We start from the raw sequence: 20,065 nt of genomic DNA on the forward strand, positions 1-20,065 counted from the left end.
AAAGTCCAATGAACCCGACTTTTTAGTGAGCTAATCTGAGGTTAAGCCTAAAAATTAGGTCCAAATTAAATATGAGTCAAGTTTGGGTCTCATTAGGTTCAAATCCAATATAGGTCCGATCCTTTAATTACCTATATATATATAATATTTATATTTTGATATTATGTATAATTATATATCCAAATATATTATTACTAAATAGTAAATATATACAAATTACAAAACACAAAAATGCATCTGAAAATTATTCTACTAGTTTTCTAGAGAGCCAATATTAGTAATGCATAACTGAATATTTAACTTTTCTATTGGTTGAATAAGTTTTTGTGTTGGCATAACATTGATTAATTTTTTTTTTATCTAGAAACACAAATCATCAAGCATGTTTGGAATCAAATCACAAGGTTATAAAGAAGTTCCAATCTTTGAAAATGTATTGACTTATGACCGCATGTTTTATTACTACTTTTTATGTATTTTGAAAGAATTAGATATAAATATTGTTGAAAATTTTTTTATTTATATACTTTTTTAAAACTATTACTTATTCATATTTAGTTTTAATGTTATAGTCTGATAAATATTAAATTAGTTTTACAACTTAATAGTTATAGTAATTATATTATGAAAATTAAGGAGTAATAAGTGAGTTTAGGCTAAACTTGAATAAGGTTCACAACCCGAATATTATGTGAGTTAAGAATGAACTTCACATTTATTAATCCGAAACTCATAACTCCAAATCCGAAGATGTTATAAATTAAATAAGCTGAACTTGAACTTATGAAAGTCCGGCTCATTAGGCCCTATTGACAGGTCTAGCTAAAAGATTAGGAAGTGTTTGATGAGCCTATCAATTGTTGTACGTTATTAGAAATTAACACTTACAATTTTCATTCTACTTATTATGGCTATTTTTATACTTGACTTTAGAATGAATATTGTTAAGCAGACTAATTGTGACTTGTTACAATTTTCAATTGGCCAGATGCGAAGGGACAGGATTAGGAGAAAGATGAAAGCTCTCCCAAGATTTGATCCCCAACTGCAACACTGTGAATGCTTTATCTGTTTTACACTTCTGAGCTATATCCATAATACAAGGACAATATTTTCTTGTACTTTTTTTCAAGAAAAGAACTGTATCAAAAAATAAAATCTGGTTTGTCAAACAATCTTTTAGGCAATCTGGGATGAAATACGAGCAGGAGAGTTTGTCTGAAGAAATTTCCAATTCTAAATGCAATGCCTAATATATTACACTTGAAAAAGGATTTTAAAACTTCTCCATAAGATTGGTTGCTAATTGTTGTGATCCTTCCAAGCTTTGCATTACATTTAAGAGGGGAAAATCAGTTCGATAGACCTCTAGTCATGGAAAATATGTCCAGAGTATAAATCAGTTATTGATAAATGATTTTCAGTCCTTTTCTCAGGTTTTTCAGGTCCTGGCCTGTTCTTTTGTGCTTGATAATTGACATTTCCTGCTTGACATTTCCTGCAAGATCAAATTCTGGTAATCCTTTCTATGACCTTCCTTGGCAACTGAAACATAAAGCATGCATGGTTTAAAGGGATGTGAGCATGAATATTGACTTTCCGCAGTGGATGAGAAAATCCAGATTATGTCCACTGAAGCAGGTGCCCCCATTCCCCTCTCAGTTTATGCCAATGAGGGCAGGTGTTGGAATGGGAATTTGTGGCATGTCTTGTTCAACTGCACTGCCAATGATGCCATTTCCCTTGGCCAGTCCTTGTCAATCAACTCTAGCAGCCTCAGGGATGGCCATGGTCCAATGCATCAGCTGCAATTGCCACTGAATCCTTTCCAACCATTGCCATCAGCAGATTTCTGGTTCCACTTTGACAGTTGCTCAAACATCCTGTGCAAGGCGATGAAAGTGACTCCAGCCAGAAGTAGGTTTTTTCTCCTGTCTTTTTTATTTGAGATGTTTATTTTATGGTGTATTAGATTATTAGTTGACTGCAAAAAATGGTAAATTGCTTTGACATGACAGGATTTGAGTCGAGGCCAAAGATGGTCGAGAGAGTTGCTTACAGTTTCAGGAACAAAAGGAAGTTCATTCTTTTCAGCCTTTATTTCAACCATTCTTCATTTACAACACTGTTGCAGGTCATGGCTAATAAGGTCTTGGAAGAAATGAAGTAATAGAACATTTATTACCTCATCTCGGTTTATTAGTGTAGCTGGATCAACATAATTTGTGGTGTAAAAAGCACTTGGTTTATCAACTTTGCCGCACCTTCGCTATTCCATTCATTTGTTCTGATGTATACTTTCTCCTTAGTTCAGCTGTGAGCAAGTACTGAAGAATTGGATTCGAAAGGCAAACCTTTAAGAGGGCGGCAATTCACCATTTATGAATTGTCTATGATTCAACACTTAATGAAGGGATAGAATCTAAAGAGTAATTTCTCCATTTTAAAAGGATAAGGATTCTAAGAGTAATATTAATGTAGCAAGAAATATAGAAAAGTTGGCACCACTTTTGCGTCAATCCATTCCCAGGATATCAGAATTTTGCTGTTGCAGCATCATGCAAAATGCAAAAGATCTATTTAACAGATCCGCATCATAGTTTCAACTTTCAAGGTGTCTGAAATTGCAGCAACCCATGTTTCAATCATTCATCATTTTTCAACGAAATCCTATTTCCCTTATTCTGTGAACACAGGATTGATGATGTTTATTGACTTGTACACAAAGCTTGAGAAGTGGGAAGTACAAATCCAACAAATTCAGAAGAGACATTAGCATATCTGACAATTCTAAAGATATATCAGTGTAATTTAGCATCTAAAACTGAAAAAAAAAAAAAAAAAAGACAGAGAGAAAGAGCTTTGGTTGAAATACTTTTCTCCATTATTGAAGAATAGTACATAATCACTCAACCAGAATCACGCTTCTACATATATGCTATATCACTTCTACTAGTACTAAAGGTATTGCTGGTAAAAATAGCAAGTAAAACTGAGGGAGTAAACCTCAATGCATCCCTCACAAACATTCTTCGTATACCAAAGTTTTTCTTCTGCGTCTTAGCCACTCATTTGCTTCAACAGGAGCACCATTACATAAGTTTACGTGGATTACGAACACTTAAGAGCTTCACATCATCAATAACAGGACCACACAGAGAGGCGTTGTCATCGCTCCTCGTATGATAGTATGTACTAAAGAACATGATGCGAGTTCTGTTAGTCGTTGCCACAAAATGAAGCACTGCAGGCTTATAACCACCTTTTCCCTGTGAAGTATATGGAATTTTGACAGTTACAATTCCAGCATATGCCTCAACAATCATAGATCCTTCACAGGAGTTGCTGGCATCTCCCACTAAAAATGTGAGTGTATAGGTCTTGCCAATAATAGTTCTAGCAACTTGAGCAATGGCACTTTCTTTTCCAGCCACAAGTTCCACAGCCCTGCTGTTATGAGGTACTGAGAAATGAGCCGCATCAATGTATTTTACAGCTTTAAGGGATTCAATCATCCAACCAGGTAGAGGAGAGTGATCATCCTCAATATTTGGGGGGATAAGGACACCCCAACTTGTGTTAGGAAATATGTATGGACCCTCTTCAAAATCTCCATTCTTCACCAAGTTTTCTGCTTGCATTAGCGAATTGTATAATGAATCAGTAACTGACAGTCAAAGCACAAAGGCATACTGCAAATGGAACCATCGATTTCTTGCAATGTGAATTTATTACTATATAGTCCCAGGTGCTAGTACTTCAAAATTTGGATATCAACAAGTTGAATGACAGTTGAAGGTGAGAGACAAATTGATTCAATTCACTGCATGAGCAATTTCTGCAGTCATTGACTCAAATCACTGAAATGGCGAGCTTTTTTGTGTTTCTCCTAGAGAGGCTAGTTAGTTGATCACATACACCTAAGTGTCCCCTATATAAACCCCTTTCATGTTTGTTGTATGCTTGATGAAGCGACCGAACAATTAATGGATGTATATCACATGCTAGTTTACATCAAAGATATATATATATATATATATATATTTGTTCAACTAGCTAGATTGTGCTCTAAGATGATGTACTTGTTCCCAATTTAATGTTTCTTTCACCAACTCTCTTAGTCTCTTCTATCCATTGGCCTTCTTTAAACCAAGTACTTCTTAGAGGTCCATATACTTAAAATTGGTGCACAAATGCCAGGAATCACCCCTCACAGTGCAAAAATGCAGATAATATTGTTGTTAGAAGAGCAAGGGTTAGTGTCCACCATTTAGCAAATCAAATGCCTGTGCTGGACACAGTGCAAGTAGTATTGCAGATGGCTAAGTAGTTAAGAAGTGGTCCAAAAAGGCACACAAAAGACAGCACTAGCACCATCTAACACAGGCAATGGGAAAATGACTCAACACCAATCCAAGTCCAAAGAACTTGAGCTGTAGAACAGTGAATACAAGTTAATGCAAGCAAGGTCAAGCATATTCTGCATACCTTAGATGGGAAGATTAACGCATTATCTACAAACAAGATCAGGAAATATTTAAAGAGACAGATAAACTCACCACTAGTTGCTTTAGGTGGGTACAGAGTGCGAATAGCAATGGAATCAATAAGCGGTCCGCAGGCTGGATCTTCTTCAACTCCTGGATTATGAATTATGATATAAACCACAGTATACATTGCCTGAAACGCCCAAGCATACGAGTCCCATCCGCTACTGCTATACAGCGTTTGCATCGGAAGAACGCCGAAATCGGGTGCAACAGACACATTCAATTGCTCCTCCTGGGCACAAGTTCTTGCAGCACTGAATGTGATGGAATAGTACATTCCTTTAGTTACATTGATTTTCTGCTTGATGGATGCCTCATTTCCTAGCCTAATTGCAGCATGTCCTTCTGGTACCACTAGTATCATGTCACCTTGCTTTTGACCTGCTTTTATGTACTCCACAAAGCCTGAGGTTATCCAACCTGGTACTGCATTCTGCCTTAGAACAACTGTGCCATTCAGGTCTGAATCCTTTGGAGCTATTTCAAAATTGCCATTTTCCATCAGCCCTGCAATTTTTTCATGAGGAATATCAGAAGAAAGTCTTTTTAACTATGGTGGTCACTGAATTTATTAAGTAAATCATGTTAAACCTTGCAAGATTTTTCTAAGAATCCTAACAATTACATTTTAAAGATTGGCAATCTAAAAGCATACTACTACCATACTATGACTTATGCTACAATTTCATTTCCTCTGTTCAAATTCATAATTCTTTTGATTTTTTTACTTTTCACATCTTAAAGTGTTCATCTTTCAAGTGATTAATTGGTGGGAAGTTTTCAAGATTCTTCAATAGATATACATGGAGAAAGGATAAATTTCACCAAAATAGTAACATGGAGAAATTTCTTTTTCTCTTGACCATCAATCTAGACCAATTACAAATACTAGTCCATTAGTCTGTAGCTCCCAAGGAGTTAAAAATTAATTTATGAAACATGGTCTTAGTTTTTTTTTTTTTTCTTTCCTTTTTTGGAGATCAACATGATCTTAGTTGTTCATTGAAATTCCCTTCATGTCCTCTTGTGCTATAAAAAATCAAAAGGAAAAGTGGGCACAGCTTAGGAGCTGAAGCAACTGTACCATAGATACAGTGTACCCTCATATTGCAAAGAAATCAGACACAAGTTCCAAAAAAATAATAACAATAGAATGAAATGGAAAAAAGGCCCCAAACCTTTCTAGGTACTGAAACCAGGTGACGTGGACTTTTGGCCTACTGATCCAAAGGGACCAAAATATAGTCCCAGAGAGTCAGGACAAAAAAGTACCTCACAGCCATGCATATGCATGTGCAGGTACATGCCCACCTGCTGTCCCAATATACCCAGTGGTTTTTCTACAGTGCACAAGTCCTGGAAATAATTGCAACTTGTATTGACATATTTACCCTCAACTAATTCCAATTTTTTTTTTTTTGAAAAAAAAATGCAAATTTACTTTGTTCCTCAAACTCTAATAATAATTTGACCTAAAAGAAAAGTTGTTACCAGACATGCATTAATGCTACATGATCTTGTGGTAGTGTTTTACCACCATAATTGATGTAATCAAGAACGATAACGTTAATTCTGAGTTATAGTAATCCAAGATTATTGAAGTAGTAATTGTATTATTATTCGCTATAGGGTTTTTATAATGTGATTTATGTGAAACTAAAAAAGTGATTAAAAAAAACGTATTTAGAGGAAAATAAAGCAAAATTTTTCTTACAAATGCTTTTTTAGAGGATAATAAATAGCCTGGCATCTCTTTTTATTTTTATTTTTATTACTAATGGGTAGTCAAATATCAAATTTCTGGATTAATGTTTCTGACATTCTGTGACTCAGTCAAATAGTAAATTATTAACTCCATTGTCCTATAAGGTCCATGAACAAGCTAATCAACTGAATCCCATTAAATAGCTATGTTCCAAGCCAGTACAAAGAATTAATATCAGCAATAAAATATCAAAATTCAAAAGGGGTCATCATTTTTATGTCAGATAATGAATGATGTACTAGTACTATATTTAAAACACAAACAAAAGCTACTTGAACCTTAAAAGGTCTAAAGAAAATGCAAACAAACTGTATGTTATGGAATAAACAATTGAAAGTTTGAGCAAGAAAATTAGTAATACTACTTGCTATTTGTGGAAAGTTTTGTTTTATGTAAGTAGAAACTCGAGAAAAAGGAGCCAACAAAGCTGGAGAAATTGAAATGGAAGCAGAAGTTACTTAAAAATGGAAGCATTTTTGAGCTTACCATCTTTGATGGCTATGGCAATGTGGAAAGTGCCAAGCACCACCATGAAAATGGTGGCTGCTGTTGCTGCTGCTCTCATTTTTGAATGACTCTGCTCTCTTTGAGAATTTGGATATTTTTAGAAAGAAAGAAAGAAAGTAGCAAAGAAAAAGGACGGAAGAAAGGAAGGAAGACAAAGGCGTATGCAATGATTCGAAGGAATGGCAAAGTAGAGGGCCTTTTATGCATGCCCACCTTTTCAATCGCCCCCAGATTTCATTCTAATTTCATCATTGCCCGATTTGGCATTCCATGTTCTTTTGTCATTGTTTTGTTGCCATTTTATTTTTGGGGCATTTCTTCTTTTACTTCTTTATCTAGTATTGCACCCTGTGCTATGCACGGATTTACGTGTAATATAATAATAATAGTAAATAAATTATTTATATTAGTTACATGAAAAAATGTTTTAAAAAAATGAAAAAAGTGCTATTTTGGTATCTAATTATATTGTATTTATGTACCTTTGTTAAAACCTTAACGTATATTAAAAAATATGAACAAAGGTCACAAAAATATCTAAAGAAATATAAAAAAACACACCAAACATAAAATTGTCACCCCTCCGTTCCATGTTCTCATTTTTTGCGCAATTTCCCATTAATGTTTCCATTCTCTTCAATGTTCTCTTCTTCACCTTTTTAACCCAAACTTCCCACATCTCTCCAATTTGTCTCTTTCTCATAAACTCTACCTTTCCTTCTCCCTACCTTGCTTCTATCAATTTGTGCAATCTCCTATCTAATTTTGCATCCTATTTACCTCCTATACTGTTACTCTTTTCACCCATATATAGTTGTAAATAATGGCTAATTTTTCAACTTGTTCTTCAACAAATGAGTATGGGTATGCAATTTTATTAACTTCAAATGGGTAACCCAATTAAACTCGTTAATTGGTGGCGATTAAATGGATAGGTTGGGACTATCTATTTAGACCTAATTAAATTAGATGTAGATTCAAATTTATTAGTAAGTAAATTTAAACCACTACAAATTCAATAATTATATTCTACTTTTTGCAAAGGCAGATTTAACGTTCTTTTCCTATTCTTTAATTTTTGTTAAATTTTATCCTACTTCCTCCCTCCCTTCCATCAAAGTTTTTATTAACTCATTAAGTGTTAATTGATTTCTTACATTCACACCTAAATTATTTTGAGATTCTTGTAGAGTGACAAAATTGAAACTTCTTGTGATCACCACTAATGGTTCTTCTGTATAATTTTTTTATTTTTTATGTAAAATTTTATTTATTAATGCAATGTGTTCTTATTTTTGTTGATTACAATGATATCTTATTTTGTTGCTCAATGAATATGGAAGAAAAAATAAATAGAATTTTGTAATGGATTGTAAATGGGTAAGATAACCAAAATCACGTAAAACTATATCCATTTAACCTATATAAATCACCCATTTTGATAGTTTCATCCCAACGCACAACTATAACTCCCTTGACTTTACCCTTCCCAACGCTATACTCCAATCTTTTTATTCATTTTATTATTTAGGATTCATTACCCCACTTTTTAAGTTTTTTTTTCAAATAAAGAGTTAGAATTATAGTCGTCAAGAAAAAGTAATTGGGTATAACTTTGGTGAAATACTACTATTTTTTGTAACAATCACCCAAGATAATTATTTAAACAAATATAAATTTTTAATAAACACTCCAAAAAACAACCATCTTAATGCCCCTTTTATTATTTAAAAATTTTGTCTTATGTGCACTTTTTGATGTATGCATTATATGTAAAATTATCCAAATGAAGTTTTGCGCATGTCAAAAATTATCTAGATAATGTTGCATGTCAGGATGTTTATTTCATTGGTTTGAATAATCGTCTAATAGGATAAGTTTAAGCCTTAAAAAATTAATTTATGTGCAATAGGTAGAATGGTTAAACAATGGTTATAATTGAACATGTTATCTGAATGTTTGACAAATCTATGTATATACCTAGAAGGAAAGTGTGAAAAATGTTACTACATAAATGATTAAAAAGAGGGACTGATCACATTATTTCTCAGATTTGTCAAATCAATCTTTATTAATCGAGGAATAAAATAGGTTAAAGTGATAAAGTTGTAATGAGGTGAATGATTTTAATATGGGACTAATCAAATTATCCAAATTTATTTTCTTTACTTAAGGAAGGAAAAAGGGGTTAAAGTCTGAAAACAAACTATAAACGATTTATTAAGCACTCATTTGAAATGGGAAAGAAAGTTTAAATTTAAAATTTGAATTGTCAAAGGATTAGTTGTAAATCATTATTTCAAACTTTTAAATTGAATTTATATATTAAAGTAAATGAAAAATCTAGAAAAAATATGTATAGGAGATTTGGAAGTCATCCAGGTGGCCTCCACTAAAACCTCTCCTACAATACATATATATATATAGATTTCAAGCCAACACCTAATTATTTACCTTTTCTCTTAAGTAGTATAAATACAACGAAGCTCCTCAATGGGTAATTAAGCATGGTTCACTCTTCAATTTTAGGTTTTTTTTCTAATATAATTGACAAAATCGATCCATAATGCACCTCTTCTCTCACCTAAAATTGAGTCCTGAATTGTAAGAATTTTTTCAAATTTCAAATAAAGGTGATTTGGATTTTTTTTCAAAAAAAAGAGGTGATTTTGTAAATTTTTTTTTTTTGTGTTATCAAGTGATAAAAGTAATCTACATTAGTATGTACACATTTGAGACAATTTACCAAAACTAATGCTCGAGACACATCAAATTAATGTGTGTGCAACTAATAAAAAGATATTAAAATGATTCAAATTATTTTTGGTGGGAAGTAGTAGTTTAGTAAAGTTGTGGTTTTTTGTTAGACAAGTGAAAGTTAATTTAACAAGATATGGAGTAGTTATAGAGAGGTGGGTAGTTGAAATGATGTAATTATCCTTAGAGATAAGTGTAGATTAGGTAATACATTAAATGACACAATTTTGTTTACACCAAATCTTTCCCCCTCTTGCTTTACACACAGCATATAGTAAGATAAGATATTAACATTTGATCATGAAAAAAAAAAAAAAAAACCTAATCTTCAAGTCTACATTATGTTTTATCCATTGAGAGAAGCAAGTCCTCAATCTTGCTTGACTATTTGCATTTTGGAAGCTCCAGAAAGGTTTTGTATAAATGTTCCATATCCTTTTTGTGAGGCGAGTGGTAAATTAGTGTTTTCTAATCAATTTCTGGGTTTACTTCTTTTTTTATGCCTCTAGTTAACTAGGAAATCAATTCCCGAGTTTTCCATTGGAAATTTAGTTTCCAAAGAAAGGGAATTTCTTAGTTGGGAAGTAAGAAAAATTCGTCCAAATTTTGCTCTACGTAGATGGAAGGATATATAAGCCATCCTTGTACTGCTGAAAGATACTGAGCTAAAAAAAAATTCTGAGATCATAAAAGTTTGTGTTGGCATGCAATGCTCTGATAAAATTTGATGTGATTATTTTCTTTTTCTGAGAGGAAGGCGCATGTAACTGTGGACAAACAAAACTGATTAGGATTTATTTTTGGTCGGGTTTGGACAAGCCCATGTGCATTTGAGAATGATATATTCACATTTATGCTAATGACAAACCCCTTTATCGTTCTTTCACATGGAATCGCAATAAATTTTCCAGCACTATGTAAGTTGTTACGATGGCATGATTGTTAAATCAATTGTCATGGCAGAATATTGGAGTAAATGTAACAATCAAAGGGAGGATTTGCAGCACATGTGTACATAGGGTTTGATTCAATTTTAGCAGATGGGTCGGACATGAATCCGTCCATATATTTTGTAGGATTCACAGAACCGATGCTCAAATGGGGCAATTATCAAGTTGGTATTCAGCACTTAAATTTAATGAATTTAAACTCTAATACGTCGAGACGTGTCTGATAGCCAAGAGTAAAATATTTTAATTAATTAAGTGGCATCGAGACGTGTTTGATAGCCAAGAGTAAAATATCTTAATTAATTAAGTGGCACCGAATTGTCGATCTGGACAAAACTTACTCCAAAAAAATGAGTGATAAACTGTTCATTTATCATTTAATGCAAAATATGTTCAAATGTTAAGATTTCAAAATTTAACATTTTGTAACTTAACAGATTCACAGATTTCAAATTTTAAATTTTAGATTTCAAATTTCAGTTTCATAAGTTATTGAATTGTTAAGTACTGAAATCTTAATATTTGAATATATTCCATATTAAATGATAAATGAACAGTTTATCACTTATAGTTTTTGAGTAAGCTTTGCCTAAACAATTCATTGTCATTTAATTAATTAAGACGTTTTTTTTATTATCAAACACGTTTGAACATATTAAGTTCTTAGCTCATTAAATTTAAGTGTCCAATTGAGTTATCAAATAGGCCATTAGTCTTGAAACATAATGATAATAGACAATAAATGTAAGTGCATGCACTCAAATGATAAATTAGGTATCAAGTATATTAATAAGTGTTCACTAAGTACTCTTTTCTTTTTTTATGAAATTCATTCAATAAATCTATACTAATGACAAAAATTACATCAAATCAAATATGATACAGATACATATAAATCTAAAAATAAGCGAATCCAACAAATGTGAAAAACCAATAAAAAAAAATAACATTGATGCTCCAACTGAGCACTATTGAAAAAACTTTTTTATTCTGTTAGTGGTGGTTATATATACCTAAATGATCTTACTTGAATTAAGGAACATTTTCCAAGGCCAGTTAGGGTAGTCCCTGTAGAATTGCTTATGCGAAATCTTGGCTTAATTAGAGAATCACTAGAAGTTAGGGGTTGACATCATTCTTGCCAAGTTTTGATTTAAATGTTTGGGTATTCTTAATCATAGGTGGCTAATAAAAGTAGGGATTTGTGCTTTGATTACATATTCTTCGTTTTAATAAAGAATGACTGAAAGAAAGCAAATCATGTCAAAATGATTGAAACAGCTTCTTGAGTTCGAGGGTATTAAGAATATCAATTCTGATCCCGCATCTTCTTTATTAGGATGTCTAACCATCAACTTCACCATTCAATTATCGGTTTGGCTGATATCCACTTGATTAGGATGTCTAATATCAACTCGTTAAGAGGGGTCTTGAATGTTGGTTCTTTTTTTTTTTTTTAGAAAAACGTAATTAATTTTAAAAAGTGTCTAAATATAAGAGTATAATAATTGTAATTATGTGTATTAGTATAATAAGTTACGTGTAATATAGGTATGTTAACAAAATGGACCCCTGCTGAAAAAAAAATTCTTTAATTATTGTGTTTGCATTATTATTTATTTACATGGAAGTATTTAATTTTATTTTTTGTCAAATGTCAATTATTAACATGGAAATATATTGTATCACTTTTTTGTGTTTAATTTTTTCTATGGACATTGATTGTTGTCTCCTTACTCCCACAAAATTAATTTATCTCTTGGACACTTTCCCTTCAGCTTATGACAAATTTGAATATATATTTTTTGGGGTCGAAGTTGTGAAAATTTTTATTGAAGCATTTTTTTTAAAAAAAAAAAGAAAGAAGAAAATGAAAAATGATTGGAGCATCATTTTCGCGATGAAGTCTCAAACAAGACGTCGGCCAACCATCTTACCTTGTCCAGGTCTTGCTAACCAACGAGAGTGAGTGAATGACATAATGACAAGGACCATTGGCTTCAAAATCAAATCATACCTAATCCGCTTTCCCCTATCCCCCCTCCCCCAAATCCCTGCCCTTCCCTTCCCTCCCTCTTCTTCTGTACTTTTTCTTAAGGGTAGAGAGGAATTGTCATCTGGACGATATATAAAAAGTAAAAAATTTGAATTCAAAACCTCGTATTTAAAATTCTCTTTATTACTATCCAATCTAATCCAATTCTTCCTATGCAAGAATACATAGTCGTTATGGAAACAAAAATACCTTTGATCCCTTACTTTACTTAGTCTAAATACATCCAATACTACTGCTTGTTTGGTACCCATACATCAGCAAGGATGATTTTTGTGGAGGCAAGAAAAGCTTTAGCTTAAGTTCTTACCCTTATCAACCTAAAATTAATCTTCATGGATAGCCAAGAAAAGTAATTTTACAGGAATTATAACCATGATCTATATAAATAGTAAATGAACATGAGACAATTGATCTAAATAGGTAATTCTAACAGCATTTTACATAGAATAATCACACTGTATCTTTTTTCCTATTTATTATTGTTAAGCATCGTCTCGATTTAACTTGTGAGTCTCTTTTCGTGGAGTAGCCTATTGCACATAGAGTTCGTCCAAACGTATGGGCAACAACTACATGAGATATAGTAAGTGAGAGGTCCTAAGTTGGGAAAATGAAGTGTAAGTAAGAGATTTCGAATTCGAACTCTCCACTTACACTAAATTTTTTTTTTTCAAGAAAAGGGATGTATTGGATAGTATGGAAGAAAGGAATATAAATGAAAAGTCCCATTTTAAGACGCACGACTTGCGCTTTAAAAAAAAAACTTCTTTGACGCTTAGGGGGAGAGAGAGACACTTTTTTGACAGATATAGTAAGTGATTCAACAAACTTTTTGCACGGAGTATTCAAACATGTTGTAGGTCATGGTTCAGAGATCTTCTTTACTCAGTGTTTTTTTTCATTCTTTTCCGCACGCAATTGCTTTGTTTTAGCTGGATTAGTAATATTTAGCATTCCTGGATTAATAATCACTTAATTTGGGAGAAGAGATAAGTTGGGTGGTTCAGGGGAGGATATGTAAGTGAGAGATTCCGAATTCGAACTATCGCGCTTACATTAAAAAAATTTAAAAAATTCTAAAAAAAACCCACTTAACCTATTTGAACCAAAATTATCTGGATCCAATCCTTTTATACCCACCACTTACAATTTTACAGAGGAGGGGCAAGAACGGTTGCAGTTCATGGCCAAGATTTAGTAAAAAACAAAATGTACGGTCTAAATTTCATCTTGTACATAGTTTTTCACACCATGTGTAAGATTCATAAAATTTTGTTTTATAATTACACATTGTTATAAGTAGATTATATCGTGTGTATAAAAAATTCCATCTTATGCATTTTATACAAAACCACTCCGAACGTTTTTCCCAATGACTGTTCGACACCTTGTCCCAATTTTATTGTCGACGACTCCGGTTGGGCGATGACTAAAATACGACAAAAAAAAAATTAAAACAAGCCATGAGACTGGTGGACCCAGTCATCAGATGAAGATCCCCAGAGTGGGGGTCCACATCTGGATCCTGGACAATCAAGCTGACCTAATGCTAACCCAATATCATGGCTTGCTTTTGGGCTTTCTTTCAGGAAGGAGGCATGTGGGCCGAACTGAATCCGTAGCCGCATCTAAAATTTTGACTCAGAAAAATTGTAGGGATAAAAACCAAAAAAAAAAAAAGAAAATTAAATTTTTAGTAGAATATACTTATGCGGACGAAGTAGCTCGGATGAAGCCACAAATTTTGATCCTAGGGCACTTTGTCCTATTCTTACCATTCTTTGAACTTGGAACTTGTCAGTCTTGTCTCAATTGCCAAATTTGCCATCCTTCACACACCTAATTTACGATGGAGGAAGACCACTTTTGATGTCCCCAAGTCCTAAATTCGATACGAGGTTTCACCATCAAATTGGAAAAGGAAATTTCCCATTTCGTTCGTTTCAATTTCGCCATCCGCAAAAATTGCTACGTTTTTTCGTGAACATATTTTTTAATCACTTCATATATATCAAATCGATACAGTAAATTTTCTACAAAAAAAATTCAGAAAAATACAATCCAAACACAGTCTTAATTTAGTGTGTAACGATACGTTGCTTCATACTTGTTTCAGTATTGCAAGCCCTAGTTAGATTCAGAAATGCTACGTACGTTTTATAGTTATCGAGAAAATTCAAGTTCTCTCTTCGCTCGCCACAAACAATTCTCGGAGATTTCCTTTTTCATCTTAGAAGATAAGGGAACGAAATAATCAAACTATTGATATTGGAAGATTTTATTTGCTTATTAGTCCCTTACCTTCCTTCATAATGCTGTGTAACTAGAAAGGGAGAAAACGCCAATGTGTTCACCCAACAAGGAACCATGCAGATTCTCCTTTCTACACAGGACAAATATTTCCTTTTACTTGGAAAGTTTAAAAATCAAAAGCCCGAGTGGTAGTTGGCAATTTGGCATGATTTGCAATGCTTGGCTTACCCTAGATGGAGAGCTGCATGAAACCTAGCTGCTTCTATCCTAAGGGAACAAATTTTAATCAGTTTCATGCATACTATATCCTTTTGCTATAATCCGAATATTAGCAGTACCGTAATACAATCATTGGGCAGTTTGAGAACTTATGGCGGGGCCAAAGTACAATAATAAGAGAGTGTAAGATTAAATCTAGGCAATTGTTTATGCGGGCACGCCTTAGAGTCTGTTTGAATTGCTATTTTTTGGAGCTTTTGTAAAAATGTATTGTAACGGTTTGCTGTATGTGAGGTAAAAAGGTAATTAAGAAATGTATTCGTAGAAAATTTAAAAATTTTTAGAGTAAAATTGCAATCCAAACAAGGTTTTCAGAGGCATTCATGCAAAATCCCAAAAACGCAAAAGGAGATTTTCTAAGGATGCACTAAGTACATTCGTGCTAAATGCACTAAAATGCAAGGGCTAATTTTGTGTTACCAATCTTAAAAAAAGGAAAAAAAAAAAAAAAAAAACCTCCACATTGAGTAAATCCATATCATGTAAATTGACAGACAAATATATTTGATGTCACCTGTGAAAAATGACGTCTGAAAGTGAAAACATTAGAAAAGCCCTTTGGATGGTGATGGCAGGAAAAAGGGTCGATAAATTTTGAGTTTAAACCCTTGCACAACATTGTCAGTTGACCCATCAATTCTGGAATTTCCAGATCTGGGATTTGGTTCAGAAGAAAGCTACAAAGCAACCGTCGCCATATGTGGCTCACTTTTTGAAAGACATTTCTTTATTATTTTGCATTAATATGGTTAGCATCAAGACTTCCAATTTTGATGTAATAAGAGTGAAAAAAAAAAAAACAAATCAATTAAATGTAAGAACTGCGTCGTCGATGGCATGATGTGGCATTAGAATGAGGTGACTCTCCTTTCATCGTAAGTTTTTTAACGTTCAAGAAAAAAATTTTTAGTTGATTGTTAGGCCAATATTGTGGATCTAATTAGTCACATTCTTTGATTAAAATGAGGGCTAACTTTAAACCCTTAATATTATGACAACAATCAAGAACCAAAATATAATTCCAATGAAAATTAGCTTTTTCATTCATTAGTCGATGTGGTAATTGGTTGAAGCCCTCTCTCCTTCTTAAATCTTACTCCCTCCGTCTCACTTTGATAGTCTTGTTTTCCTTTTTCGTCTGTCCCAAATTGTAGTCCACTTTACCAAAAAAATGTAGTAATCTTTTAAATTGTCTAAAATACCCTTATTAAATATCTTGTTATTAATACATTGTTATTAAATACTAACCCACTACATTGAATACATTGAACTTTTCCAATACTAACCTATTAGCTGTAACTGATATTAATTGGCACTCTTCGTGATTAGCATAAGGGTATTTTAGGAAATTATTAATCTAAATTTATGTTTCCAACCAAATTAATTACACTTTCTTAATCTGTATGAAAAAAAAACCAAGACTAACAAAACGGGACGGAGGGAGTATTTTTTTTCCCTGCTAAAAAAATGTCAAAAAAAAAAGATTTTTCTAAAAAAAAGAAGAAGAAAGATATGGTAACTCAAAATTGATGATTAGGAATAAGTCAACTTATGTTTCTAAGCAACTATTAGCAATATGATTTTAGTACCAAAAATGGGAAAAGAAAACTTATAGTAGGAAGATGATCAAATGCACTTGTCAACTCAGAAATCCCATGGTTTATGACACCTCACGTGCATGTAATTAAATGCAATTGTCTCCTCATAAGCTTACCAATGAAAACTACTGCAACTAGCTCAAATACAAAGCTTCTGCTTTTTTTTTTTTTTTTCTGTTTCTATTTTTTCCCCCTCCCCTTTTTTTTTTTTTTTATTTCTTTGTCTTACAGGTACGTACTGAGTTGCCTTAATTTCTTCGTATCCTTTTAATAAAAGAGAAAAGAATAATATCATGGACTGAAGAAACTCTCACTTAATAGTCATTGAATGTAAAAATTGACACAAGATTATCTCCTAGACTAGTCATAATCACGAAAAAATTTAGTAGTATTGAACTCTTGAAAACGAAAATAATACACTAGCTAACTGCAAAATATTCTAGTTAGCAAGACGTTTTACTCGTATCTAACAAGTTATGGATTCGAACCATCAAAGGTAAGTGAGGAACTACTGTTGATCTTAAAACGAGAAAAAAAAAAAAGAAAAAAAAAGAGCACCCAATGTAGAATGAAATGACAAAAGAGCCCTGAATTGCAAAGGGTGGATAGAAATGTGCCATGTATCATTCTTTAATTGGTTAATGGTTTTTCAATGTTTCTTTCATAGGTAGAGCTACATAAATAGAAGACAAAATGGAGGATGCATTATGACTACGTGAAGCTCCCCCAAATTAAAGCTTGGCCTGCTGTTCACATGGAATGTCCCATGGTAGCTAGAGCTTCCACCAAACTTGTTCCACGATCCTAAACATTTCCAGGTAGGGTGAAAAGTTCTTCTTCAACTCTCAAAGGGGAGGGGGGTTTTTTTTGGGGGGTGGGGGTAGCTGGGACACCGCTGCTAGACGATTTATATCCCTTTTAAACACGTTGTAATTTAACACAGATTATATGTATAAATTAGTAGTACAAAAAAAATGTAGTTGTATTTAATTATTTTTTAGGTGAATTTGTGGATATCTATTTGTGTCGGAATTACATGACATTAGCCTAACTTCATATTTCAAATTTTCTATTCTATGACCACCAATTTATGGACCGTCGTCTCCCTTAAATGCCTTTTGAGCACAAGAGTTTTCTAGGAGGATTTTTTTCTTTTTCTAGTACAAGGAATAAATGTTTCTGCAGAGGATTTATTGATTCACAAATCTTTTGTTTTATGTTTTTGAATCCTTTTATTCAAATTCGCGAGGAGCATACAGTTAGAGTTTAATGCAAATTGTTAGATGAAAATATCAAATCATTGGTATAATTTTATCATATCGAACTAATCTTATGATACCTCAACTACACTGTAGAATTTTACCGTATTATGTACACGATGAAAACTAGTTCAACTTGCAAAAATCTTTTGAAAATCCTTTTCCTTATTCCCCTCATTCACTTATATATAGGTTTAAAGCAAGGGGTAAAATTTAGTCAATTTGGTAAAAACTTGAAAGCGTTTTTACATTTTTTTTTAAAAAAAATTTCCGTTGTATTTATAGAATTTAATTACCTAAATATGGACGTAATAAATAGCGGATCAGATCGGCCCTCAGGACGGGCTGCTATCATTAACATTTCTGGGCCCAAAAGTAGATCCGTGGGCAAGAAATCTTGTGGTTAGGTCCGTTAGGTAATCGTTCAATCCAGCAGCACACACGAGCGCTTGACCGCAATGTAGGAACTACTCCATGTCTGTTGCGAGGGTAACAACATTGGGTGTTTAGAACATGTTAGGGGATCCACGTAAATTGAATAAAGGTTCAAAAACACCTATATTTGTGCCTCACATGCAAATGCTTCAGCTGGCTTTTCTCTTAACCAAGGGATGGTTATAAAACTGAATTATGAAAACTGAAATTTGAAATTTGAATTCTGAATTTACTAAATTATTGAATTGTTAAATATTAAATCTAATATATTTGAATGTATATCATATTAAGTGATAAGTGAATAGTTTATCACTTATTTTTTGGAGTAAATTTTGGTTAGGAAATTTAGTGTCATTTAATTAATTCAAATATTTTATTTTTTTGTTATAAAATGTGTTTGAATAGATTAAGATTTAAATCTATTAAGTTTTAAATGTTGAATTGGGTTATCAGATAAAGCAATTATATTTTTTTAAAATATAGGATTAATTTCACTTTATTCCCCTAAATAGTTGGGGTAGTTTTCACTTTAACCCTGAACTTAAAAATAATAATAAAAAAAAAGAACTATGGCCCTCGAGACTAATAATCAAACCATTCTTTATAAAATGCTGTATGCTGAGGCAATGAAAAACTTACTTTACATATCCTTGTTTGGATTCTGATTTTTCATAAAATTTTCTTATATTTTCCGTGAATACATTTTTAATCATTTTTTTTTATCTCACATACATCAAATTGTCACATTACATTTTTCTTCAAAAACTCTTAAAAATAGCAATCCAAACAAAAGCGTGCTAAATAAATTGAGAGAGAGAGAGAGAGAGAGAGAGAGAGAGAGAGAGAAGACATACAAATAGTTACTAAAAACATATAAAATAAGAAATTCATTTTTAGAAAACGTTGAAATTGTTTTCGGTACGCTATATGTTTCTATTTTTTTCCAAATAAAAAATCAATTTCAATAGGCTTAAATTACATGCTCTTCAAGGTTTATTGAGTTAATATGTGGTGAAAGTAGAACAATAGGGAACTTTCATGCTTCAAGAATTAGAGAGCAAATTCAAGTAAAGACCCGTTTGAAACACGTTTGCAAAGTACAGCCTTTGTTGGACCCAAGTGTAAAATACAGTTGTTTGATAAATGGCATTTATGTCACAAACTTCTTGGTGCCATCTTATTGTGATACAAGCTACAAGTGGTTTTAGTTTTAGGGGGAGAACTGACTTTTTTTTTTCTTTTCTGAATTTAAGGGGTAAAATGGAACCATTCCTCCAAGTTCAGGGAGAAATTGAAATTAACCCATAGAAGTATACCTATTGATTTAGTGAAATACAAATATAGCAACTAATGACAAATGTAAATACAATAAAAAGAAAAGAATTGATCAATGTCATTATATTAGTTAACTAACTAATCATAATTCAATTATAATTTTATGAATACTCCATCCAATTAGCAAAACCAGGAATCAATCAATGTGATTACACTAGTTAGGCAATGCATAATAGGGAGCCCAAAATTTATATCTCTGTAGTTTGTTTTCAAGTCATGACTCTTCAATAATTTTCCAAATTAAGAATTTTTATTTTTCTTTCAAATTTTTTTCCTATGTCTATTACGTCTAAACTATTAATTTTGTAATCAATTATTCTT

General features: G+C 32.5%; 1 protein-coding gene across 2 annotated transcripts; it reads right to left on the bottom strand.

Annotated features, from left to right (window-relative positions):
• Positions 1-2,861: 2,861 nt before the first annotated feature.
• On the bottom strand, positions 2,862-6,994 carry LOC113707329 (BIIDXI-like protein At5g11420). 2 transcript variants are annotated; one of them, XM_072063672.1, is made up of 3 exons: positions 6,802-6,994; positions 4,560-5,057; positions 2,862-3,634 (listed from the first exon to the last, which is right to left on the bottom strand). In XM_072063672.1, the coding sequence occupies exons 1-3, from the start codon at positions 6,878-6,880 to the stop codon at positions 3,093-3,095; spliced, it is 1,119 nt and encodes a 372-aa protein (XP_071919773.1). In that variant the 5' UTR covers positions 6,881-6,994; the 3' UTR covers positions 2,862-3,092. The 2 variants fall into 2 exon arrangements, with proteins under 2 accessions (XP_071919773.1, XP_027085408.1); XM_027229607.2 differs by having other exon boundaries at positions 2,862-3,631; positions 6,802-6,993.
• Between the last annotated feature and the right edge of the window lie 13,071 nt (positions 6,995-20,065).

The sequence above is a fragment of the Coffea arabica genome, chromosome 8c, assembly GCF_036785885.1.
Source record: "Coffea arabica cultivar ET-39 chromosome 8c, Coffea Arabica ET-39 HiFi, whole genome shotgun sequence".
Lineage (NCBI taxonomy): Eukaryota > Viridiplantae > Streptophyta > Magnoliopsida > Gentianales > Rubiaceae > Coffea > Coffea arabica.

Excerpts from the sequence above, each read along its gene's own strand:
- LOC113707329 (XM_072063672.1), bottom strand. The coding sequence starts at position 6,880 with ATGAGAGCAGCAGCAACAGCAGCCACCATTTTCATGGTGGTGCTTGGC. Across the intron at positions 5,058-6,801 it reads TGCCATAGCCATCAAAGATG|GGCTGATGGAAAATGGCAAT; the intron begins GTAAGCTCAAAA and ends AAAAAATTGCAG. Across the intron at positions 3,635-4,559 it reads CCCACCTAAAGCAACTAGTG|CAGAAAACTTGGTGAAGAAT; the intron begins GTGAGTTTATCT and ends CGCTAATGCAAG.